The sequence below is a fragment of the Lasioglossum baleicum genome, chromosome 5, assembly GCF_051020765.1.
Source record: "Lasioglossum baleicum chromosome 5, iyLasBale1, whole genome shotgun sequence".
In the NCBI taxonomy this organism is placed as follows: Eukaryota; Metazoa; Arthropoda; class Insecta; order Hymenoptera; family Halictidae; genus Lasioglossum; species Lasioglossum baleicum.
In genome coordinates, this window is record NC_134933.1 from 8643299 (window position 1) to 8669405 (window position 26107).

Genomic DNA, 26107 nt, shown 5'->3' on the forward strand with positions numbered 1-26107 from the left:
ACACGTTTTCAATTGGATTGGCATCTGGAGACTGAGATGATCAATCATTGAATCGCGATTGACATTTTTGCGAGCCCGCGTCAGACGTTTCCCGACGTGTTTCGGAGAGAACAAAGGTTTCCTTTTCACTCTCGAAGGTTTTTAATCATACCAACTTCGAAAGCGTATTAGGGGACCCCTCGAATGTTTATTTTATCATTTCACTCGAAGAGTTTCTTCGAAGATATCACAGATACAGCGTGTTGTGAAGCAGACTGTATGTGTGTCTAACGCATATCTTTTTAATTGAGCACTATCGTCCAGATGCGTGTGGTCTCGCGAATTCAGGATTCTAGTTGTCGCCGTCGCCCGAGAATATACAGGAGTCGGCGAACACGTACACCGGAAACGAAACTCGTCAACGTTACCGTACACCGTGTTGTGATTCTAAGCTGTGCTATCACGCCTCGCGTTCGACTAATTTCATAACAACCGGCAACAATTCCCCGCTTTGTTCAGCGTTCCTTATCTCGAGGCTCGTTCGCGTTGATTCCTTCTCCTTTCGCCAGGAACCGAAACCTTCCCCTCCGGACTAGTTCTTCGAATCTAAACTTAGGTAACTCGCGAGATTCGTGCTTCGACTAAATCGTTGTTTGACGTGCTATTTCTGTAAGCAGACTGCACCATTACGTTCTGCAAGAACGTAACAATATTTCGTGGTTGTAAGTTGCAATGAAAATCGGACATTAGAACGGGCCAAACGACCAATGAATTTCTAATGAAATTTCAACATCAATTTCTAATGAACAGTGCTGCTCTAGTGAATCGCAATCACTGTGGATCTGTATGCATTTATAGCGCGCAATTATGCAATTATGCATTATTAATCGCAACTATGCTCTATGTTCATCGTAAGAAAATGTTCTAGTTTATAAATTGAACTTGTTCCTCATCCTGGTTTGTATACAATCAGAAGAATAGAATTAACTAATCATAAGAATTGCTACGACGGTGTAGTTAGTCCGTCGCGTAGACAGGAAGTCGAAGAAACTGGTCGACGTGACGGGACGAATGAATAAAATAGCGTGGACCACCCTGGCGCGGCGCGGCTTTGCGTAGATCAATCGGAGCCGATGTCCTGGCAGACGAACGAAGTTGTCTTTCGTCTGCCACGGAAATCTTCGCGTTTGCCACGCCTTGCCAATCCTTTACCGCAGCTCCGCCTTTCCCGACTAATTGCCTCGCGTATGTCGCTCGAAGCTTGTGCCACCGTGACGAGACTCGTCACGAGTCTTCCCGATACTCGACACCGACGAATTCCCTTCAGAAATGCGCCCGAGCTGAATTTCCTCGAAGAAAATCAGAATTTTCCGACCGCGACAACCGTGACGTCCGTTCAAAAGTCATTCCGCGCTTACATTATTATCTACTTGAAAACTAGGATGATCAGATCTGTTAAGGTAATCTTTTAACCCTTTAAGCACAGATAATTGAGAACGCCGTATTCCCAATATCAAACCCACACGTTTTACCAATCCATTTACCAATTATCCAATTATTTCAATAATGACAGATCGATGTGTATTTGATTTGTATCGTATTTCAAAATACTACAGCAAAGATTTAGCAATTGTAATTGTTAATTCGGGCTTAGAAGAGGAAAATTGGCTAGGCTTCCAGCCGTTTATGACCACGTTTTTATTAGCTCGCTTTCTTGTTTGTCTGTTTGTTCGGTGGCAAATTTTCCAATTGATTTTAAACTAACTTCCTGATGAGCTAGAGACTTGAAATCGGTTATCCGACAAATAACCCTATTTTGTTCATACTCGACTAAAATTAGATTACAGAGGGTCACATAAATTCGTAAACAATCGACGACAACCGAAATCGTTAGCCAAGGCCTAGAAGAGACAGATCCGTCAGCTTTTCAGCGATTTGTCTGACGGAACAGAGATCGCGACAGCCGAACGGATCGTTCGGGTCGAAAGCGCTCGGCGTCCTTCCGGTCTGGAAGGTGTGGAAGGAGAGTCCTCCGGAAGAAGGCTGACAAGATAAATTGCAAATCGGTTGAAATTCGCGGGGATTTTCTATGGTTCTAGGCATCGGCACTATGACACCGCCGGCAGAGGCAAGAGCCGATGATAGAGGGGCGGCGCCACGCTTTGCGATGGCGTCTCCTTCGATTTGGTGTCGGATTTCCTCCGAGCCGCCATTTTCCTCGCTTCCTCTCTGTCTCTTCCCCTGTTCCCCCTCGCGCTCCCACCCCGTTCCCCTCCTCTTCCTCCTTTATACTACACCCCCGCACCCCTTGCCCGTTTCCACCCTCGCGCAAGACAGGAATGCGCTTTCTTATCAAAACGATCCTCGGACTGCCGAGTCCACCACTTTTCTCTTCTTCTTCTTCTTCCTCTTCTTCTTCTCGAGCTGTGTTCCTCTACGAAACACCCCCGCGTCCTCCCACGCTCTCGTCACGTCCTTAGAGGATTACCGGCGAGATTAATGCTCGTTAAAATCGCTCACCCTCGTCTCGCGCGGATTTCACTCGCTGCTGCTCGGACTTGTTTCCTTTGAATCTCTCCTCCCGAGAGGTTTAAATTATTCTGCAGTGCCGATTCGTTCGTTGCAAAATATTTCTACCTAAGTTCTATCGTTTAAAAATTATGTTCCTATATCTTGTTCGGCTTCGGATATTTTTCCCGTGCATTCTCGCGAATCTTTTAACCACTCAGGGAACTCTTGACTTGACTCAGGAAAAGCAATCATTTAACCCTTGTGAGGTCAACCAAAATGTATAGATCATTTAAAACAGTTCTGTAGTTAACATGTTTGCACAAATTCTCGTTATAAGACTATAAATGAATACATTAGCGAGTAAAGAATGGACATTCAGAGAAATTTTGTAATATCTTTTAGAAGAACATTTACAAATTGTTGAAAGAGATACGGTAGATTGACTACAAAAACTATCGCTGCTTCGCGATAATCAGCCTCCGCAAGACAGTTTACTTCACCTTTTCAAACCGCGAAAGGGGTGGAACGCAACGTTTGTTGGAGAAACGTAGAATGTTTCCAGGATGCGATGATAATTTTAATTGAACGAACGCCATGATTAAACTGCGGATTTTTATAAGATTCAAGAAGTTTGAGAAACTGGCTGGGTGAAATGAAAAACAATAACAAATTAGAAAAATTTCAGAATGTTGTAACATTGTCTTCAATGCAACAAGATCATTAAGGGATGAAATCAATTTTTATTTTACTCCTGCTGTCCACAATCAATGCAGAACATTTTTATTCTACATAAGGATCCTTATTCTAACCATGACCATGTACGACGTACGCCGTCGTTCTCCAGTGTCTCGTCCAACAATCGACGATTATCTTCTTGAACCCCGAAGGGGGTTAAACGGAGAGTGCAACATGGAATATTTTCAATGATGCCGTGTTAATTTTAATTAAACGGACAGCAGGGTTACGACGTAGACGCGTTACAAACGAGAAATAACGCAGACCACGGATTGCGTGGCAAGTCAGTCTCCAGTGTCGTATCCGGCAATTGGCTTTTCGTTTTTAAACCCCGTTTGAGGGGGTGGGTGGGTGGAGAGGTGTGTAAAGCTTTGCGCGGCGTTTGTCGGTGTGGCAAACGCGTCATTATAAACTCTGTGTGCTCTCGTCTCTGTGCTCTTTGTCCGGGACGGTTTAGGTGAAACACGGGGCAGATACTTGAAACGTTGGACGACAGGACTACTATACGAAAGCGAATGCGAGAGGGAACGTAGCCGGGGCTTGTCGTGTCGGGCTGCCGTTGAAATCTAACGGGAGCCAGAGAGAAAGAGAGAGAGAGAGGGAGAGAGAGAGGCTGAGTCCGGTTTAATTTATCTGAATTTACGCCGGTGAAGATGCCAGACCGTTTGTCGGTGAACTTCAAGAGGCTGAACGAGGACGAACGGGAGAGTATATCGTCGGGTCGATTTTGCACAGAGCCATTTTGGAATGCAATTAAACGCAGTACAGCGAAATACGACGCCGATGCTGGTGCCGGTGCGGGTGCCGATGTCGATGTCGATGTCGAAGCTGGTGCTCTGCGCTCCGTTCTGTCACGCTCCATTCCGCTTTGCTCCGTTCCCTCGTTTCCCCACCTCGCGAGAATTCGCACCCTTGCCCGCCTTCGCCCTTCCCTTGCACCTAATGCGTCCCCAAACGGGAATACACCTTTACTCAGGTATACGGACCAGTCGATTCCGAGCGGAAAATATTTTCGCGCCTCTTTGTTTGCGTACTTGTATCCGCCGCGTCTCGCGACCCTGTCTCCCAGCTTGTTCCCTATTTCCCGATCATCCCCGCGGTCGCGTAGCGTCGTGAACCCTCGCACGTTTATGCAAATACGTGGAATATTAACACTTAGCTCCATAAGTCTTGCCATGCAGGGCCGTGCGCTGGATTTTCTCAGTACATATAATGCAAGTCTTCGAAATACCGCCCCGTAAATGCTTTCTCTTTAATATAACCTTCGATTGTGATTTTAAAAAATACGATAAACCGTATACAAAGATATTGGAATAACGTAGATCAATATCGAAAAGCGTTGCGTAAAGATTTTGAATTATTGAATGGTTCAAATTGTACTTTGATTTCACTGTTTATGCCGCCCCCTACGCTCCCGCCTCTCTGTATCATAGCACAGCACGGCACGGCCCTGTTGTCATCCGCAACCTCAATTGTTAACGCTTACAACGCTCATAAATAGCAAAATTATTGTGGATTTTCATGTTCTTCGATGATCATGAATTTACACTTGTAACGTCATTGAACATCGTCGGAAATTTCCGTTATCGACGTAAGGGTTGAAGCGAATCTCGCGAGAAAATTGATTTCCTTGATTGTTTCACTTTATCCTAATATAAATAAAAATTCTACTGATACTGTGTCACTGCTCGCGATATTTTTCAAAAGTGCAGCAGCACCTACAGTGAAACGAATTAATACTCGAACGTTGCAAAAAAGACGATAACTTTTTTAATATTGTACTACAAAACATATTTTTAAAAAATTTTCAATATAGGCTCACATAAAGAAAGTTGTAAAATGCAACTTTTAGTATTTTTTTCAACAATTCCGATCAATTGCAATTTTTGAAAAAATTTCTTTTCACATCCTGTAGTAAACTAATTGCTCAAGCTTCCCAAAAAAGTTCAAATCGTATAGTACAATATTAAAAAAGTCGTCGTATTTTTAAGAGCGTCCGAATATTAATTCGTTTCACTGTAACTGAATCGTATCACACGCGATAGTTTCGTCGAGTGTTTTTAGTTTCGCGTATAACGCAATCCAATTAGCTACTGCTGCTTTTCGGAAAATATCGCCACACCGTTCGAAGATGCATCGAAATAATTGATTAGTAGACTGTATGCACTTCTGACAAAAACTAGGTGCAATTTAAAACGGTAGAAGGACTAAAAGTATTTAATAGATTATATCAAACAATGAAACAATCTTCATTCTGCACAAAAATCCGCAGTCTATCGATTAATACAAGATTAACACGAGAGTTGCGTGTAAACTGGAGAACATGTTTCACCGGACAATCCTGCATCTGCATATAGTTTCACAGGGCAACTCTCTCTCTCTCTCTCTTGCCATAGTCGAGCATCGAGGAGGAGAGAACTGAGCCGCACTCGAAGCAGATTTGCCCAAAAATCGATGGCTATCGCGTTACCGCGGATATAAAGCGATTTTTCCCCCCACCCTTTTTCCCTCCTCGTAGCGAACAATTTTATTTTCGATTCGGAGGAAGTGGCGGTTCCGCTCGAACCGATACATACGTCGACTGGTATCGTCGCCGATCGCGCGCAGGTGGTTCTCGTATTTCGGTGTAAACGGTGTCGATACGGCTCGTCCGTCTAGGTACATGTGTACGCGCTTATGTGTATGTACGTATATCTATAAAATTCATACCGGCAAACAATAAAAGCGACCGGGTTCGTCTCGCGGGGGTCGAAACGATTGCCGGTCGTGTTGGTGGCCGTCACCGGACACCGGCCCGCCGAGATAGCCACTATCTTTGTGCCTGCGTAACGCATACAACCGACAACTAGACTCCGTTGACAATCGGTTCGGTTTATTTTTAGAAGGCTGACATTCTTGCTGAATGCAGGTGACCGGGATCCCAGTCGTAATTTTTCTGTTCCCTTCGTTCCATCTAGCTTCTCTATGTAGACAATTCAGTTCCGGAGAGTTCCCTCCGCAAAATTGACGCAACCACAGCTCCTCGATAGCGTTGTTCGCTGCGATCTTATTTGATAACGAACTGCTAGAGCAGTACCGTCCACGATAGAGTAAAACGAACCTGGAAAACGCAGGGAGAATAAAGCATATAAAAAGTCTTTCCACTTTCCTCCGTTTTGTCGCGAGGGAGAAGTGACGCAAGGGCGCGGCATAGTTTTCCAAGTTTCGAGCACCGTGCGCGTCACTGCTGATCGTCATTCGATAATGGGCCATAGTGGAACAAGGTCGTGGACACAAGAGTGGTCTGGATCCGGGAGGACAAAACGTAAGATTCGCTCTATCCCGAACGCGACAATGAGATCGCGTTGGCGGGAGGATTAGGCGACGTAATCCGTCGGTTATTTCCCCATTAAGGGGGCCGCTAGAAAGATCGGTGAGAGAGATTCTCGAGAGGAAAGCGCGAACAGGCGTGAACACAGGTAGCTGCCCTTTCACCGGAGGATCTTCCTAATGCTCGAAAATATGCTCTTTATGTGTCACTGGCCACTTTATGCCAACGATTCGGCGTTGCTCGCCCGTCGCGTCGCGTCGCGTCGTCGTCGCACATCTCGGGACAAGTTTGCTTCCTAGCATCCCCTAACTCCGAGGACGCGATCGAGCGAAACTGTCCTTGTATTCGATCGTAAAGGATCTGACCAGATAATAATTATGTATCTTCGGCATTCTTTTAAATAGGAACATCGAGCGTCGAATCCAAACATTTTCTTTGGAGAATATTTTAAGAGTGTATCTTTAATTTCTAAGTGTATGTTATCTTTCTAATATTTTAGGAGCGTCAATGCACATTGTTTTTAATTTGTTAACATTATTAATAGACTGCGGATTTCATGCATTTATGACAAAAATGGGTGCGTATAATTTCAAGCAGTGGACATGTTAAAAATATATTTTTGGACATCAATGTATTAGTTTCAGCTTAATAGGGTAATTAAAAGAAGCATATCAAACTTTTATTTAGCTCCTGCGTCCTGCAATCAATGCAAACCATTTTTATTTTGCAGAAATATCCACAGTCTAGTTATTAAATAAGGAAGTGACTTCCGTTCTTAGCAACTGACCTAGAGAATTTTCAGTTTGCGTACAGATCCGCAGATTCTGTAACTCCTGTAAAAGTTCGAACAACGACGACAGGGAATCTATTCGCGCAAGAAAGAAGTAACCCCGGGTTTGCGCAATTACGGTTTCGTGGGTCCTCTCGAAGATTAGCCGCCAGAGGACGGGTCCCGCAGCTCCGCCGAGATCATGCTCGCAGAGCGTGGCTCGTTTTAGAAAAATTCTGATTTCAGGGCGCGATCGCCGGGAGACGAAAAGCTGCGCTAATTATTGTTATTATTGCGCGACAACAATAGCCGGGGGCCGCCTGTAGTTTAGGAGGGAAAGTGCAGCGCGTAGGACATTACGGCCGTAATAGGTTGGAATGGTCGATTACACGGTTAGTTAGGCGCGCTCGGTGATTTGAGGGTAGTCGGAACGCGGACTGTCATCATCCCCGGTGCAACGCGCGTTGCACGCGTTTCAGACCGCTGCGACCAGTCCCCAAGTGTCCCCAAGTGTCCCCGAATGTTCCGAGGTGTATCGGAAAGGGGTTCCAGAAGGATTCCCCGGCGGTCGTCACGCTCGACTTCTTATTTGCCCGGGAAAATCTCGCCGTAAAACATCGGGAAGAAACGTTCCGACCGAAACAATGCCCTCGACAGTGATTTACTGCGATGGCTAATTATCTGCGAACCGATGCGCAGCGAAGACAATTTGGCGGTGAACACGTCCGATATCGCTTTGGTTTCCATCCGGACGGGAACGGTAGGCGCGATCGAACGCAATCCGAGACCCACGGCCGAGAGCCGGACGAAAATAGTTGACACGCATTTTCCACGGTTTTTCTATTTGTTTGCGCGGCGAAAACATCGAAACTGGTGCTTCCGGTCCTTGCTCTTCCCTGCAGTCTTCCATATTTTGTGCGAAGTAAAAGATGTGTTCTAAATGTACCTGAATGTAAAGATCGTAATTGCTTTTTACAATCGAAATAAAATTAAACGATCAAACGAACTTACCTGTACATGAAGTTCGATCGTAATTATATGAATAGCCTGCACCTCGAGAACGAGGCGAATGAAATATAATTTGTCTGTGATCGATGCATGAATTCATGAAGAAATTAACTGCATGAAATATAAAACAGTGAAAAACATAAAAAATCTTAGAATATTGTTACGTTTTTTTCAACGTAAAAAGACTGTTAAGGGATGAAATGAATTTTTATTTAACTGTACTGCTTTCCACAATCGATGCAGAGTATTTTTGTTTCTCATAAAGATCCGCTGTCTAGTTATCGAGAAACCAATGCTAAACATCCTGTTTCTTGTGAGCAGGGGTTGATTTTTTGGTTTGCTTCGAGGCAGCCCCCGGGTTCCGGCCTCGTCCTGCTCGATATTCTAATTACACGCGGTGTTTACATCGAATTGTTGCATAACAAAGGCGACATAACAGTAATAATAGTATTGATTCAACGATAGCCGGTGTCGCCTGACCGGGAGAATCCGTTAGCGTTTCTAATATAGTGCCACTTGGCACATTCGGGTGTCCCGTTATCTGCGCGGCACCGTGTCAGGTGAGTTTTGTGGGAAAAAAGGCGGACGCGGGTCTCTGGACAGAGTAGTCGTCTTTCGCTGACCTCGCATCATTTATCTGCAGGTAAAGTACGACTCCTGCTTGCTCGCATAAACGACGCAGGCCCTACGAACTCGTTCTCACACTCGTTTTCGCGTTTGAAATGCGCTGCTCGAATGCAAAGTCTGTCTGCGAATACATGTATACATATGTATGTATGTACATATTCGCAATCTCGCGGCAAGTGGCACGCAACAACGTCACGCCTCTCATTTTACAGGTTTTCGATTTCAGATACGCCCTTAGCCCTTGGTCAGCCGATCGTTTTTGTAACTCGTATAATTGATAATGTTTGGGACCACTTACTGTTTTGGTATCTATTGTTTAAAACGTATTGGGTTGGATAGAAAGTTCGTAGCGTTTTCAAGTTAAGAGTTGAAGATAAAATTAAGGTATTTATTCATATGTTTATTCAATAACACGAGGAGAAGTTACCTCGAAAATGGCAAAAAGTAATAGAACAGAATGGAAAATATGTTACTGAATAAATCTATGAATAAATATCTGAATTATAGCTTTCAATTTTAATTTACAATCGCTACGAACTTTCGTTCCAACCCCATATTTTTCAAGGCACTACTTCTCGTAGACGCACGTTCATCTTTCTATTGTGCCCGATGCAGCAGCCGTTCGTTTCATTAATTCGCCAAAAACTGAGTAACCGAACGATGATTTCCACACTCCGGGTCAAACTTAACCCGCACATCGGACGGATATTATTAGACTGCGGATTTTTATGCAAAATAAAAACTTTCTACCTGAATAGCAACACACTGGGCTGATAAAATATAATTTATTTTAAAAAATGTACAATAGGTTGAACATGATACAACAGTAGCATTAAATTCGTCTAATGTTTTTGCTGTTTTAGATTACACTTACTCATTTTTGTCATAAATGCATAAAATCCGCAGTCTAGTTATTATACATCTATCACATAAATTGATAGGTGCAATACAAGAAGCAGCAAAAATATATTCTCCTCTGTATATCTTCAATTCAACTACTCAAAGCTGACATAGACTTTTATCGAAGTCCTATTCCATGCCATAGGTGAAGCAGACGATTTTTATTTCGCAATTTTTATGAAATCGATTAAATCGAATTTTATGAAATTCCATCGTGATTTTATTCCAAGTTGCTCGAACACGATGCAACTCCAATACATTATTTTTTTAAATTATTTGTTTATACAGGTCGCATCAACATCAAGGTCATTAGCGACCACAATGATTATAACATATGATTACAAATTTAGATCTTTATACTTGGAAATAGTTATAAGCACATTGTGGGGAGGTCGATTTGAAGTAGTTATGCATATACATGATTACAGGGTGTGGTAAATATTGGTGAATTTTAAAGATAGTATGATTTGGATGATGTTCTTATTAATATTGAGGCATTCATCTAATTTGCACTAGACTTTAGGATATTTTTTGGCAATCTAACTGCTCCCTTTGACGGGTGAAAATCGTTAATGTTCCATTGCAAAATAGATTCAGACATTTTCCTTGGACACTATAGTTGGACATAAGTTTAGACGATCCTCTACGTTTTCGTCGGAGGCTCCAGCTTCCATGCTGTGCAAAAATTGAATAAACACATCCTGGAGAAAGTGTGGTTATTTAGCGAACACACATTATGTTCCTGTTTTTCCATAGAAAGAGCTGAACGATGTTCCATCAAGTAAAGGAACTTCTGCTGAGTCTATCGAATATTGGATAGTGGTGGTTTCCATTTGGAAAGGCTCGTGAGATTTTCGAAAATTTCCCGTTCCGTTTCCCGTCGCGGAAAACGCGTCCGCGCATCCGGGACCGAAGAATAAAGGCTTGACGCCATGCCATAGAGGCATAGAGGCGCATTGCCACTGTTATATCGACAATATGTTCCGGATCCTTAATAACGACGACAGCGAGCGGTATTAAGAGGTATTACAAAGCGGGGACACTTGAATGCGTGTCGAGGAGGGTTCTCACTCTTGAAAAGAGCATCTGAGCATAGAGTACCCTGTTGCCCCCTCGACGTTATTATGAACTTCCCCCATTCACGACACGCTCCTGTCTCTCTTCATCGTGGCTCCCTTTCTATCTATCCGCTTTTCTCGACGTTGCGTTGGCTGCAATTTCTAGAAAAATATTTCAAATGCTTCATTTTTAACACCACAGACACATGTTTGCATCGTTTGCACACATTTACATCGAGACGCAGAAACCGCACACGAAACCAAATGCGTTAAACTCGCACTGATCCTACCGAACACTAAAAATGGCTCGTTGCCTTATCAAAATTACACAAACGTATTTATTTGAAATTTGTGCAATTTTTATTATAACGCACGGTTAGGTGAGAAGGAACGTGTACGATTATTTCCAATGGTACATTCTTTGTAAATTCAATAATTGCAATATATTGGGTTGAGAATAAAGAGCCCAATTTTCTTATCTAAACAATAAACTTTAATGAATAATATATTTTCCCTTTTGTTCGACGATCTTTTGCAAAAAAGAATAAATAAGAAATTATTTTATTGATTAAAGTTCATCGTTTGAATAAAGAAATTCGGTTTTATTTCACCTCAAAAAATACTGAAATTACTTTCTTGTCAACCCAATAAATAATCTGGAAAGGTCCATTCGTCGCACGGCCCTAGATGATTCGAGCGGTTCGAAAAGGTGCAGAGATCTCTGGGAAAACCGATTAATTTTCACCGAGTAATCGACGGGAACATCTTCGTTCTAGCTCGCTCGAAAAATCCTCTCGAGTTTCGCTGAATGCTGCGAGGGAGGTGGATTCCGCAGTAATTCGATGATAATTCTTGTATCGACGCGGTGGTACGAGGTAAAAAATGCGAAACGAGGGGGGAAGTTTCGCAGGTGTTGAATTACATCATTGTGTCCGCCGGAGCCACGAGCACCCCAATAGCAAGTCTGGATACGAGAACGTTTCTAGTAGGCGTCGCGACGCCCCGGCTCGTCGCGTAATCAACCCTCGAAAATGCCCTCTCCCTCTGCGACTATCGTCCGTCCCCGTAGAACACACACTTTCCGAACGATATAATTTGCCCGCACCGCAACCGAGATTTATTTAATTAGACGCGGCCCCTCCGTTCGTCGCGCCGCATTACTTTCGCGAGTCCTTCCAAATGAAATCCACGCGATCAACGATACTGTTAATCGTTTGCCCATTGGTGGCGACAATGCAGAAAAATATTTCAATAGTTCGATATTGCTCGATATTTTGTTTCATCGCTGTTAAAGGGGGTGGACTCGCGTTTTTCCAGGATTGCAAGGGTGCGGAATGCGCCTTCTCATTTCTCGATAATGCAAAGATGAGGTTTTTCAGTAGTCAAAAGCGCTAGATAAAAGATCAATCGAGGTCGCCATCGCCCTCAAAAGGTCAATTTTAACGTTTACGAGCCGTAATTTTCATTATCCGGCAGCATGCGACTTCTCATTTCTCGATAATGCAAGAATGGGGTTTTTCGGTAGCCAAAAGCTCTAGATAAAAGATCAATCAAGGCCGCGATCGTCTCAAAAGTCTTACTTTTACGTTTACGAAACGTAATTTGCATTATTCCATTTTCATAAAGGTGCGACAGCTACATGCTGCCGAATAATCCTCGCACCCTTGCAATCCTGGAAAAACGAGTTTATCCTCTTAACTCGACGAATTTCCTCGAAAAACGATTTTCTTTGATCTAGGAAAACATCGATCGAAGCTTACTTTTCGGGCGATCGGTAGACGAACAGACAGAATAGAAGCAGGAGGAGAAATGACGTATCCACGACGGGAGCGCAAAGCTGTTATGCGACGATACTTTCTTGCTGACCATGCAGAGACAACCCAAGGCCGTGCCGCACCTTTGTCGGCTTATCACGACCAAGTAGCCAGACTACTTACGCTGTGGGAATCGAGCATTTATCGCGTTACACCTCCTGGAATTGTATTTATAACGGCTCCAGGAAACGGCTGCGCGACGGATCCACGTGCAGGGCAGATTAGAACGCGGGACGTGCTTGAACAAGTTGTTTAGAATAGATCAACCCTCTTGCGCGTTTGTCTTGCCAGCCTCTTCTTACGTGTCCTGCTTTATACTTGGAGTTATCGCGTCGACTGCTGCAATACTTAAGGGGGTTGATTCGGTTTTGCAAGATTGCAAGGGTCTGGGATGCGCCTTCGCATTTCTCCATAAGGCAAAGATGGGGGTTTTCAGTTGTGAAACCGCTAGATAAAAGATCAATCTAGCTACATGCTGGCGAATAATGTAAATTACGCCTCGTAAACGTAGAAATAGGACTTTTGAGGGCTTTTGATTACTGAAAAACCTCATCTTTGCATTATCGAGTTAGATACATCGGTTCGGTGCATTATTTTTTGAGGATTAATTGAGCTATGAAGCTGAATTAATGCACAATCTCAAATTTTTTGAGGATTAATTGAGCTATGAAGCTGAATTAATGCACAATCTCAAATTTTTTGAAATTGTGACCTGCAGCGTTTTTTCTGACAGCCACAGATATTATTAATGGAATCTTAAAAACTGGCAAGATCCAAAGGTCACTTGGCCTTTTTCAGTAAGTTCGCGCGACTATTCGCAGAAGAATGGTCGAGCGCGAGTGGGTGAAATGTCATCGCTACTTTCATTCGTAATAAAAGTCATAAAAGTTCGAAAGGAAACAACGGAGGCTGGTAATAACTTTCCATCGACCTATTCCACAACCGGCCGCAAATAGAACGGATCTCTGTCATTCCTTGACCGGGCGAGTTTACGCAAAACTCCCACGCGCTGCGCGGCAAACCATTCACACTCGACCGCAGACGCTCCTGAGAATCAAGAGGTTGTCAAAATAAAAGCTGCGGTTCGTCAACCACGAGCCCGGAGGAGGAAGGTGCGAAATCCAGGTAGCCGCCGCGTCGGGCTATCTTTTGTCGGGACTAAATGGATTCCCGGAGAGAGAGAGAACGATGTTGCGCGCGCCTCACCGGTGCACAAGGTGCGAAGCACGCTTTAAAGAGGAAACACGAAGCCTATTCGACCATTAAAACCGCATTTCGCGCCTGGAGATGCACACGGGCGTCTTTTCACCGGCAGTTTCCCGATCGATTAAACTTGCTCCTGCAAATCCGCGTTGTATCTCCCGGCAAATCTTCGTCCACGCGAGATTAGAAGCCTGATGATCGGAAGAGCTTTACATTACTCGCTTGTATCGAAGAAATTCTGATATACAATTTCAGTGTTGCAAGTAGGAACAATAAGCTCAACTTCCTATGCATAAGAGGAAGGTAAATCGTGTAGAATGTCTTGGGTTTGGAGTTACAACAGCTTCGACTGCAAAGGGTTAATAGGTTTCCTATTATTCATTTCATAATTTTTTAAATGCCTTTGGCCAAAAACTTTTTAGTAGATTTTGTAACAGCAGTTTCTGAGAACTCTCTTAACAGGTTATATAAAAGATTTCTAAGCTTCCTTTTGACGCAGTGCTAATTGTCTTCCGGTAGCGTAAAGTGTTACGAATAAAAATGCTTCGGTAAGAACGAAAAAGGAAAGCGCGGGAGGGTCGAAGAGGAGAACGAAGCCTATCGGAAGCGTAATTTCCAAGGTGAGACGCGTTTTCACCGGGCAGGCTCCCGATCGATTAATCTCGCTCCTTCTTCGGAATGATTGCAAATCGGTGTTGTACCTCGGAGGAGTCCCGGGTCCACGGAATCGTTACGCGAGATTAGAGACCGCGATTTATTAGTCGGTCGCCCCTGGCAGCGATGTCACGCGCTCCATAACTTATCGTTGGCCGGCGCGGCGCGGACGATGCAAGCGATACAGAGAATAGTCGTATATAACGAAGGTTATGGTGTTACCGGTGGATGGTGGAGTGGCACGGTGTCCAGTGACTCCCATGTCGGCTTGTTATCCGGACCGCCCCATCGTTATCTGCAATTACCCGAAAACAGCCCCTAGTTTATAAATTATAGACCACCCCGTCCCCATCCCCCGGCCTCATCCCCCATCCACAATCCCTGGCTGCCCTCCTCCCCTATAACCCCCTCCCCCCTCCCCCATACACCACCCTTCCTGTTTCTGCCCTGGCCCTTCCTCTGGGCTCTCCAGCTTCCGCCGGGATTACATCTGTCATCAAACGCAACCAATTACGCTCAATTATACTCCCGGCGAACCACCCCTTCCACGGTGATGACCCGTATCTCCCGATCGTCATCGTTCGACGTTGTTTGGCACAGAGACAACGTGTTCGCGTGGTCGTCATTATGGCTGGTCGAAGGTATGGCAACGAGACTACGATCTTCGAACATTCGCGGGAAATCGACGGACGATCGAGCAACCGGTACGAGATTTTCCGGAGCTCCTTGGGGAATGTCTCGTTTCCAGGATCGCAAGAAAAAACTGAAAAACCTGTCCTCGGTTTTTCACCTGCTACATCATGCACAAATATCTTCGAAAAGATTGAATGATAAACTGAGAAAGTAGAGGCTTTCAGCTGTAAAGTGAGCTCAAACTGATGTACTATGTTTTTTAACGAAATTATTATATCATAGTACATATGTTGACAATTTCTCGAGAATCTGGCGATTAAATAGTAGTTGATACCTACTGCGATTGCTTCGAGATCTAAAGCCTCGATTCGGTCGATCGTTAATGGTCGTGAACCCGGCAATGAACTCGTTAATGTTTACAGCGGCAGATGTCTGTTCCGCGACGTAGGAGAAGGGTGGTCACGCGACATAATAATTCCATGGCGTGCTAGCGCAGTGTCGGTGGAAAAGGGCGTGAAATGTACAGTCAAGCAGGCTTATACCCGTCGAAGGGAACCTAACTAAAAGGGAACCACCATCGCCCTTTACGCAACGCCTAGCACGGTTGTCAACAGTTCATTGTCGCAATGCCTATTGAAACGTCTCGGCGACAATAGTTCGAACAGGCCGATCGCATTGTCCCCGAGACACGCTCGACCCTCTAACTGTGGGTAGCGCGACCAGTCGAGAAAATCGCTTCGAACCGAGGATTACGTCTCGTAATCTCGGATCTTACGCGACCAGCTACCGCGTCGATAATCGCGGAATCACGCACCCCGGCTCGCCTATACGTGAAATTCCAAAATTTCCTACACGCGTCCTACACAGGCAACTTACAAAAGGGGATACTCGAGCGCCACCCAAACCGATTTTCGTGTGAAATCAGATGGTTCGTAGATGAAGGAAAAAATGGTCCCCGGTGAGAACAAACCTCGAAATTCCAGATAAAAATAAATGAAGTGCCTTAGCAAGTTGTCGAGCATCTACAAACTGTATTAAAGTAGTTCCTGGCTAAGGAATTACCCAGTACACGATGATAAACGGTATGACTATAAATCTGTGCTTGTCAGCAAGAACGCCGCATATCACATACTTTCATTTTCGAGATATTGCCGTTTAAAGTTTTGATCACTAATGCTTTGACATAGGCAGAGTAAGGCAAAAAGGAATTTCAATTACAATTACTTACCAATTTCTGCAATTACAAGTGATTGTAATTGGTAGTTGCAATTACTTAACGCCAAAAGGGCTCTAGGAAAAGTAAATAGATACCGTATTTTGATTTATTGTTTTACGTCGCTTTTTCAACTGCTGTGGTTATTAAGCGAAAAGTACTTAGATACCTACTCAATGGAAATGTCTAAAAAGAGCAAACAAAAAGCATATGTTAGGAAACATTTATTAATCATTAAATATTTATTTGTAGCTAATTATTTGATATTTCAAAAAAACGAGTATCATTACTTTTCGAAATGATCCTCATTTCAAAGTTGGAGTCGAATAATATATAACATATGCTTTTGTGTGTGTGTGGTTTGTTCTTTTTAGACATTTCCATTGAGTAGGTATCTAATTACTTTTTTTTAGTGCCATTTTGGCGTTAAGTAATTGCAACTACCAATTACAATTACTTGAAATTGCAAAAATAAAATTACAATTACATGTAATTGTAATTGGTAATTGCAATTACTTTGGCTCAACCAGTAATTGTAATTGCGGAACACAATTACAATTACAGTAACTGTGAAAGGAGTAATTGCAATTACTTAACACGATTACAGTAATTGTAATTGAGTCTAACAATTACTTCAGTGAAATTGTTCTTTTAAACCACTAACTTTTATCTTTTGGACCACTTAACCGTTTTCTTATTGTAATTATAGTCCACTTTTGCACATGTAATTGAAGATGTAATTAAATACTCATGTAATTAATTACTGTCCAACTCTGGACATAGGACATCGGTTAAATTGCGTTAGTTTTTCAGTCTTTCGAATTTATTTCTATGCCTTTTTTCTGGTAAATACGTAAATCCTATAGTACAATAGTTTGCTGCGTTTCTCCTTGCAACCACAGAAATAGTCTAATAGATGTATCGAGAGACTAGGTGGAGCTAGTCCTCGCGTTTCTGCTCGGGAAATGGTGGTTGCGTCAATGAGGAAACTTGTATAACAGCCTTTATTTTATCGATATGCTACAATCTTAATAGACGCGCGTTACGCACCACCCCGTGGCCGTGTCCCTTAAATACGCGATCGTTCCGTGCTGTTTCTCGCACCACGCGACGCGTTACAATAACACTATTACGAGACTTAACGTTGCAGAAATAGGACAAGCGATATGGTTCGTAATCCGTCGCGTTCTCTCTCACTCTCTCTCTCTCTCTCTGGTGACCGGACACACGATTGGTGGTCGTTCCGAAAACCGAAATTGCCGAGTGACAAGTGCGCGTCTCTTGCTTTACCAGGCCACGGCATCGTCAACGTCGTCTCTCGATTACGTTTCATCCGGTACATCTAACGATCGCGGTCCTCGATCGTCTATCCCCTAACCGTTGATAATATTTATGTATAATAAGATTGGCTTCAGCACAAAAATACATCTTCGTAATTACATGTAGACCATCTCCGTGGTAAGATCGGAGCACCTGTAAGTAACGATCTCGTAGCATAAAAAGTTCAAACGTCGAAACGTCTCGCGTCTATCTATCTATCTATCTCTCTCTCTTTCACACACACTCTCTCTCTCTCGCTCTTGCTCTCCCTCTCGTTTTCTCGTTCTGAAATTCTTCGAATCGCGCGAAAAGGAAAAGACATTCCTCCGTTCTGCCGACGCAGACGTGTCGGAGCAGCACCGGCGATCCTAACAAACGTTGACTTCGTCACACAGAAACGCGATACGCGATACGCTCGTTTAATTATACATATAATACGTATATGTACGCGTGTACTGTATGCACGCACTGTTAATGTTTTATGTATTGTTATGCATGTATTTATATATTTACACACGAAGTTTCAACATTTTTGTTCACTTTAATATGCGCTTTGGAAGACAGAGGTTCATATGTTTACGTACATATCGATACAATTGTAATAAATTGATATGCGTACGTTAACGTATGCGAGCGGTCGGCGCGCCGCGCCGGCCGGCATACACGCGAAACACATACAGGTTACTCTTAAGTATGCAATTCACTCGGTTAAAACTATCGCTACGTTTCTTTTTCTTTTTTTCATTTTCTTCCAACGGGATCGGAGAGAAAAGTTCGACTTCATTGACACCGTCGTCGTCGTCGTCGTTGTCTATTCGTTCTAATTTTTCCGTTGCCTCGCTATTTCTCCCGTGAACGGGGAAGGGAATGTGGGCTACGGGAAAAAAATCATCGAACTCGAACGCACGAGGAGTGATAAAGATCGATTATCTAAGTCGTTCTCGCATCCTCTTCCGGAGTAAATCACGGTCGTCCCGGGGAACGAGTCTCGTTTATTAACGCGTGTAGTTTTAACATCGTTGATATGGTCTATTCATCGACTAACAATGATTGCACGCTCGTGATATGTTTTTTTTTTTAAAAAGGATCTTCCGAACAAAAAACACTCGCGGTCGCCGAAGTTCGCGACGGTGTCGAGAGAAGAAAGTACGGTGTCGGGACAAGACGGAGGCCGATCGACCGCGAGATCTTGCGATCGAATTTGCATCGTCTTGGCATTCGTCGCGAACGAGGAAGCCGGATCGCGAGCTTCGCCGATTGCTGCAACATATTTACACGATATATTACATCGACGATCGGAAAACGTTCGAAATTAGACGATCTACAGCGATCGCGATACACGTAGCAAGTTGAACGAGGGACCGCGAAGAGCAAAATCATTCGGGAATACCTCGATCCCGATAAAGCGAGCGATCGAAACCGAATGAGACCGGGAAGGGGCGAAAATCTTGGACATTAAGATGTGTTCGTGTGCGTTTAGCGAAAAAGAGGTCTGACGTGGATACTGTGGAAAAACGTGCGGAGACAAACATGACGACAGCGTTCTTCGCCTCTTTTCCCCCTTGTACTGTTATACTATAACATCGAGTCAGACTCGTGGTGAAGATTTCGAACGGGATCTACTAAATATGTATGCTATGACTGGACTGCGGATCTTTATGCAAAATAAAAATATTTTGCATTGATTGTGGGAAGCAGGAATAACGTAAAAATGGATTTCATCCCTTAACGACTTTGTTACGTTAAAATCAACCTTACGACATTCTTGAATTTAAAAAATTGTTTACCCTTTTACATTTCACCCAACCAATTTCTTCATAAATGCATAAAGATCCGCTAGTTATGAATTTCTCTTAGATCGAAGTGAAATTCCATCGTCGTCATTGTCAATATAATAACCATAGGCATGCAGTAAATACAAACTTTCTTCTTCTTCTCTGAAATGATCAATGACAAAGACGTTCTAGACGTGCCAGTCGTAAAATAAATTGTAGTACAAGGAGTTAACACGCGTTCGCTACCAGCATTTCTTTTGTTGCTAACTTTTATTGATGTTTCATCATACGCGACGTACCTCCTTCGTGAAATATCGAAACGATTTAGAAGAAGTAAGTCGCAGAATCTCTAAATATTGTGCCGTATACACATTTGATTATCTTTAAGTGAACTGAAAGATAGTAGACGTCGCGTATTCGTGACAGTGGTAGCGAACGCGTTAAGCAATGTCCACACCGAAGCAACTTCTTTTGTCGCCCCTTGTTCCCTTCATCTTCTTCTTCATGTTCCATTCTGTAAAAAGGAAGATGGCAACGGCATCGCTTCAGCGTGGACACGGTTTCCCGAAACGGAGAGACTTGTCTCACAACGACGGTTGCTACGTGTAAATCAAGTCGGACAAGATTAGCCTGCGGATTTTCGGAAAGTGGAAAACGCTAACCGAGCTCGACGGTATACATCTATCAAACTAGATCGAAGGATATTTCAACGACAAGGAATTTTTCCGGTCGACGAGAGAAACTTTACGCGCCGAAGATCCACAGGCTAACTGTGTATGATATGTAATAATGATAATAACAAGAACAATATAGTATTATGTATACGTTGAAACTGGAGAAACAGGATATGCGACAAGGATCGATCGACGAACGACCTACAGTCGGTGGTCAAAGTATTCGTACACATTTTCAATACGAATGACTTTTTCAGAATTGGACCCAGCAGCTTGAGTTTTCTTCAGAGACGTTAGAAGGATTAGTTTACTAGCTAATGTGTGAATAATTTCTTTTTTTAAACTGTCATTGGTCGCAATTGCGGACGATTTTTAAATTATTTACCTGTGCCTCTAATGAGAATTTAGAAGGTGCCTTTGCTAGGTCTAAGTAAGTTATACACACGTACAAAATTTCACCGAAATCGATCAAGATTGTTATGAAATATAATTGATTGAATCACAAACCCTTTTAAAGATTTTTACATCTTACGATGCCCATAGCTTTTTTATGCGTCAACCGATTTCAATGAAACTTTGTACATGTATACATATAATTGACTTAGATTTACAAAATACATGATTCAATTTTTCATTACAGGCACAGATAGAAAATTGAAAAATCGTGACTTACATTTTTCCTCCGCGTATTCGACCAATAACAATTTCTAAAAAAATTATTTACACATTAGCTAGTAAACTTCCAACGTCTGAAAAAAACTCAAACTGTTGGGTCGAATTTTGAAAAAGTTATTCGTTTTTAGAAGGTGTACGAATACTTTGTGCACCCACTTGTAGTTCCTTGAGAAAATTGTTTCAGCTGCCTGAGGGCTTCGTTCTCGGATCGGTGTCATAGCGGTGACACCGACGCCATATTGTTCGCGAAATCGCGACGGGAAACTAGCGAATCTGTGGAGTCCGGCTCCGTGGATTCGCGAGGTTCAGAGGATACGTCGTTTCGAGGCTAATCGATGCGTCCTTCCTTGTCGATGCGACGCGACGTCGCGCTTCGTGTGGATCGTTGACGGATCGCGGAGAACGTCGCGACGAGATCTAGCCGATGCGGACGATCGATGGAGATGGTAATCGGTCTGGCGACGGAGGATGAGGATGATGGTGAGCGATCGATCGCCACCGACGACCTCGAAGCTGATGGGGGTCTTCTCGTTGCTCGACAGCTGGAGACCTCCCTTCGATGCTTCTTCCCTTACTCCATGGTGTCGTATTTGACCTTTTTCACCTTGAAGTAGCGGTAGCCTGCGTAACCGGTGATAGTGAGTAGGACAGCGGCTGCCAATGTCGAGCCGACAGCGACCGGTGCGGTTTCGTCGCGGAATCCGCGCGCGCTCAGCGCCGTGCAGGAAAACTCGGACGCGAACTCGTTGTTCTTGAACTTGAACGGTTGCAGCTTCATGTCTCTGGAATTTCGAAATACCTGTCAGTCGATTTTCGCAATTTCACCGAATAAGAACAGTGTTGCGCAGTACATATTTCATTAAAAAGAAAACCGGAAAAACTCCACATTCGTGTGCGCATACAATTTTTAGTTTGCATAAAGATCCGCCGTTTAGTAATTCCTAGACTGCGGATCTTTATGCATTTACAACAAAATTGAGTAGATGAAATTAAAAATTGTTTGAAAATTTAAACAATTGAAGGTGTCAATATATGATTCCTCCTCTATTAAAATTATTCAGGGAAGAAAGAACATGCAATTTGGTTTCTATCTTGAGCAATCGGTGCAGACAATTTTTATTTTGCATAAAGATCCGCAGTCTAGTAATTACTGTGAAATGTTGATTAATGTACTGGGTGTCATTTATATGCGTTGCTCTACTAGCACGTTATCTAATATTTTTAATAGTGTAACGTCCGAGGTTTGGCGTTGAAAAAGTATTCGAACTATATCGTTGAGGCTGCTCTCGACTGACTATTCTCGACTAACTATTCTCGACTGACTAATCTCGACTGACTGACTACTGCTGATGATTTTGGATAACTCTTGAAAACTGACGAAATACTGCTCTCACTGTCGCTCTGCTCTCTGATCCTGGCTTTTATGGGCCTGTTGCAGGTGGATTTGTGGGAGGATACAACAGAAGGATTTCATGGTTGAGAGAGCAGGCAGTGGATCCGTGGGGGAAACAACAGAATCGCACGCTTGGGTGAGCAGGCCTCGAAATTGTTATTCTCAAAATCACTGGAGTTTGACGAGATCACATTCCAAAGTGATAACGTAAGGTGGAAAGTTTTCTCAAATATTAATATTAATTTATAATTTATCTGTGCTTGTGATGCAAACATAAGGAGGGAGTCCGGTGACGGACGTTAGGACATTACAATAGCGATTTTTCACCAGACGCACGAGCAGTGTATAGGATGTTGTAGCCAACAACCTACTATGGCTTTGAACCTATAAATAAGGCTGGAATAGTTTTCCCCGGTTTTGCTAGCCAAATACCAAACCTTGCGACATTTCGAGAGATTTCAAGAAGTTTTACCTGAGAAGAACGCTGGCTTGGTGCTTGCCATCGGTCAGGGTAACGGTCGTCTCCCCGGGGCAGGAATACGACTTGCCAACCGGTGTCGGGAACAGCATGGCGCTGTGCTTCTGGCCGGTGTTCACTCGAATCGTCTTGTCTAGAGAAGGAAACAAAATTGGAGTCGATCGATCGTTGAATGGGAACGACGCAACTCGACGCTTTGCTAAGAGAGACTGAAGTCACTTACTTGGCTGATCGATGTGCTCGAAGTGTCGGTCGCTGGAGTTGTAGGTCAGCTCGATCTTCTCGACGTACCACCGTTCTCCACCAGGAGTCTGAAATATTCAGCGTTTAGATACTATTTGACAATGATTAGATACACTTTGACCATTCGATCTGTACTAGTTTGTGGTTAGCCTACACAAGGGGTCTCCAAACTACATACATATGTATAAAGGTCTTTCAATAAGAGCGATAGATCTTTCAATTGTCACAGCCGCCATGTTAGTTATTCAATTATTAGTGTCACATGTTATTTGTACTCAGTAAGAACTCAACGCGTTGAAATTATTGAAATTTATCGCTTTATTGAAATCGAAATTCAACGATAGGATTATATCAAGAAATACGGCTGCAGATTGCTCTCCAAGATCTTGCGACTTGACGCCATTAGACTTTTTCTTGTGGGGCCATATTAAGTCTCGTGTTTATTCCAATAAATTACAAACTGTTAATGATCATAAAGCAAACATAATTCGTGTTATCGGTGAGATACGACCTGATATATGTGCCAGAGTCATCGAAAATTGGGTTTGTCGTATTCACTCCATCAAACACAATCGTGGTGGTCATTTGAATGTACTTTAAAATAAAAAGCAGCGAGTACTACATTATCTTCCGTATTTTTTTTCGTTTTATTTCAACTCAAAGTTCTATCGCTCTTATTGAAAGACTCTGTAGTATAGTGGATCGGAGAGTCAGCAGACTCCTATTGTCCGATCGATCCAGTTATCAGAATCGTCTCGTCCACCGGACAGGACATTTCAGATAAATGGAGTCCGCTGTACTAAAATCGATTACCTTGGCAAAGCTCCACAAAAGGACGAACGCCTTCCACTTTAAGGACATCGTGACCGTGTTCTCATTGTTACAGTTGCCGGTCACTGTAGCCTCATTCGGAACGTAAATGTCCGCCACCTGTGAAAGATATCGACCACATTAATTCACCAAGAACACGAATTCTTCGTATCGAGAAAGAGAGAAATCGACGCTTACTTGATCTTCCCCAAGGCTCGTGCGATATTTCACGGAGATCAGAGCATCCACCTGCAAAAGAATGCAGGCCTGACCGTTGCTACGGTCCAAACGGTACAGTGGCTTTTCCGTCGAGAATGATCTATGAGTTGTCGTTGTCGTCTCCATGAGCATCGTGGTCGTGCTTGTCAGCTCAAATTTCAAAATATCGTTGTCGTTAATATCTGGGCTCTTTAAAAACGAAACTTGCCGTTTACTTCGTTCGTCAGAATACGCAAGAGGATTTCTACGAAAGCGTCCGATGCGTTGCAGCGTGCTTTAGCTTGACGAGAAGCAACAGGCAAGCTTTAGCTTTCTCAAATATTCTACGGAGATCTTGAACGAAGGTGATTCAACAATTAGAAAGTTTGTTCTAATAACAGTAGAGTAATTATAAAGTTGCTTTCAGTTCGCCAAAATTGAACTCGACGTTCTTATGTAATTCTCTTCTTCATTCAATCGATAAGTCTTTCGATTTACTGTATATCGTAACACTCGTGTCGGTATAAGTATAAAGAACGAATGTTTATTCGTCCAACCCATTGCACTGTAACATCGAGTGATAACCCATTGCACTGTAACATCGAGATAAACTATGAATAAATGTAAACTACGAAGAAAGTCCTAAGCGCAAGCAGTTAATTCTACGTTCTCGTAAGTGTCTAGTAAATGGATCAAGTTCATCGAGAAGCAAAAAATTAATTAGTTTAGGATTGCCGCAGCAAACCGTACCGCGAACAATTATCGAATCACCCCCGCGCTCTCCGAAGGTTTTGCCAATCGAATGCCAGCGACTATTCCGCGATTGTTACAACTTCCGACTTGTGTATCGATCGAGGGGAAAAGTATCGCGACCGACTAGTTCGACGCAGACTTCCCCAATTCGAGTGAAACATTCTATGTAGAAGCGACAGGTCGCATAGCGTTTTGTAGTTTGATCGTGCACAAAGGCCGCTGATTGTTGTTTACGTTCCGAGGACGGTTATCTTACCGAAGCCTGTCTGGCCTTCGAGGCGGGCAAGCTGATTATCAATTTCGGCGCCCTGCGTGTCGTGTACAGTTGGTCGTCGAAGTTTTGCGGCAGCGGCGAAGGGCTTGGTACGCTGATCGCCGAAGTCGAGACACACCCTGTGGAAAGGTCATTCGTTAGCCGTTAGGCGATAGGGCTAGCCAGTTTCCGCTGCACGCGACGCTTTTCCGGCACGAAGCCCGTCTTTAACAATGACTTTTTCGCGAGCTCGTTACGCCCGTTCCTTGAACCGGAATCCGTTCAGCGAGGTAGTTCACTCGTTCTCGACAGGGTCTAAAGTTTCGGCTCTGAACCGAAGGCAGATGAAAAAGGCAGCATTACCGTGCCTCCCAAGAGGCGGGTATCACGCGACCAACCCGCTCACGCAGCAGTATTTTCATTAATTACCGAGGCTAGAGAGATTAGAAAAAAACCGAAACCCGTGGACGCGAGGTTGCTCGATAGGGGTCGTGTTTCTTAAAAGCGAAGAACATTCCGAAATGTGTCAACATCGAAAACGACGTCTCTCGAAGGGGTAGTTTGACAAAGGCTTCGCTGGATAGGTTTAAAGCACAGGAAGATTATATTGCGACGCGAGTATGCGAGAAGCCGTAGAAGTTTCCGTCGCAAAAATCCAAAATCGCGTAGCTTTAACTCGAAGGACTCACATAGTATGAAGATGGCCTTGGTGTAATCCACGCGACGCGCCATCGTGTCCTCTTGCTGACTGGTTTCGCAATTCCGGAGACCAAGGGACAGCAAGGAGAGGATTTTTAAAAAAGAACGGTACGTCTAGCCGCGGCCAGTTGCACGCAACACTGTTCTGTCGAGACGACGTCCGCGGAACTTGTGAGGCGAGCGAGGAAACTCGGGCGCAGGTGGATCGATAGTGGGAGCTTTCAGCATGCGCTGCCGATGCTCGCCTATGTCTACGTTGTAGGACGCGTATACTGTGCGGAGATCAGAGGGTAGACAGGAACAGGAGAGGAATCATTCTCTCCCTTCGATCCCTTCCTGCTACGAACGCTTCCGCCGACGACAAATCGAAATCGACCCAGAAAAGATCGGACTTCTGTACATCGCATTTCTGGACATCTTCT

General features: G+C 43.7%; 1 protein-coding gene across 2 annotated transcripts; it reads right to left on the minus strand.

Annotated features, from left to right (window-relative positions):
- Positions 1-21283: 21283 nt before the first annotated feature.
- Positions 21284-25851, minus strand: LOC143208841 (lysosome-associated membrane glycoprotein 5). Of its 2 annotated transcripts, none has more exons than XM_076423688.1 (7): positions 25676-25851; positions 24990-25126; positions 23981-24151; positions 23786-23902; positions 22953-23040; positions 22724-22862; positions 21284-21640 (listed from the first exon to the last, which is right to left on the minus strand). In XM_076423688.1, exons 1-7 carry the CDS (start codon positions 25716-25718, stop codon positions 21430-21432), a joined length of 906 nt encoding a protein of 301 aa, XP_076279803.1. In that variant the 5' UTR covers positions 25719-25851; the 3' UTR covers positions 21284-21429. The 2 variants fall into 2 exon arrangements, with proteins under 2 accessions (XP_076279803.1, XP_076279802.1); XM_076423687.1 differs by having other exon boundaries at positions 23981-24190.
- Positions 25852-26107: the final 256 nt, after the last annotated feature.

Bases quoted from the DNA above. Each gene is read 5' to 3' on its own strand.
- LOC143208841 (XM_076423687.1), bottom strand. From the start codon at position 25,718: ATGGCGCGTCGCGTGGATTACACCAAGGCCATCTTCATACTAT. The intron at 23,903-23,980 runs GTAAGCGTCGAT...TATCTTTCACAG, and splicing joins CGAGCCTTGGGGAAGATCAA to GTGGCGGACATTTACGTTCC. The intron at 22,863-22,952 runs GTAAGTGACTTC...TTCCTTCTCTAG, and splicing joins CGAGCACATCGATCAGCCAA to ACAAGACGATTCGAGTGAAC.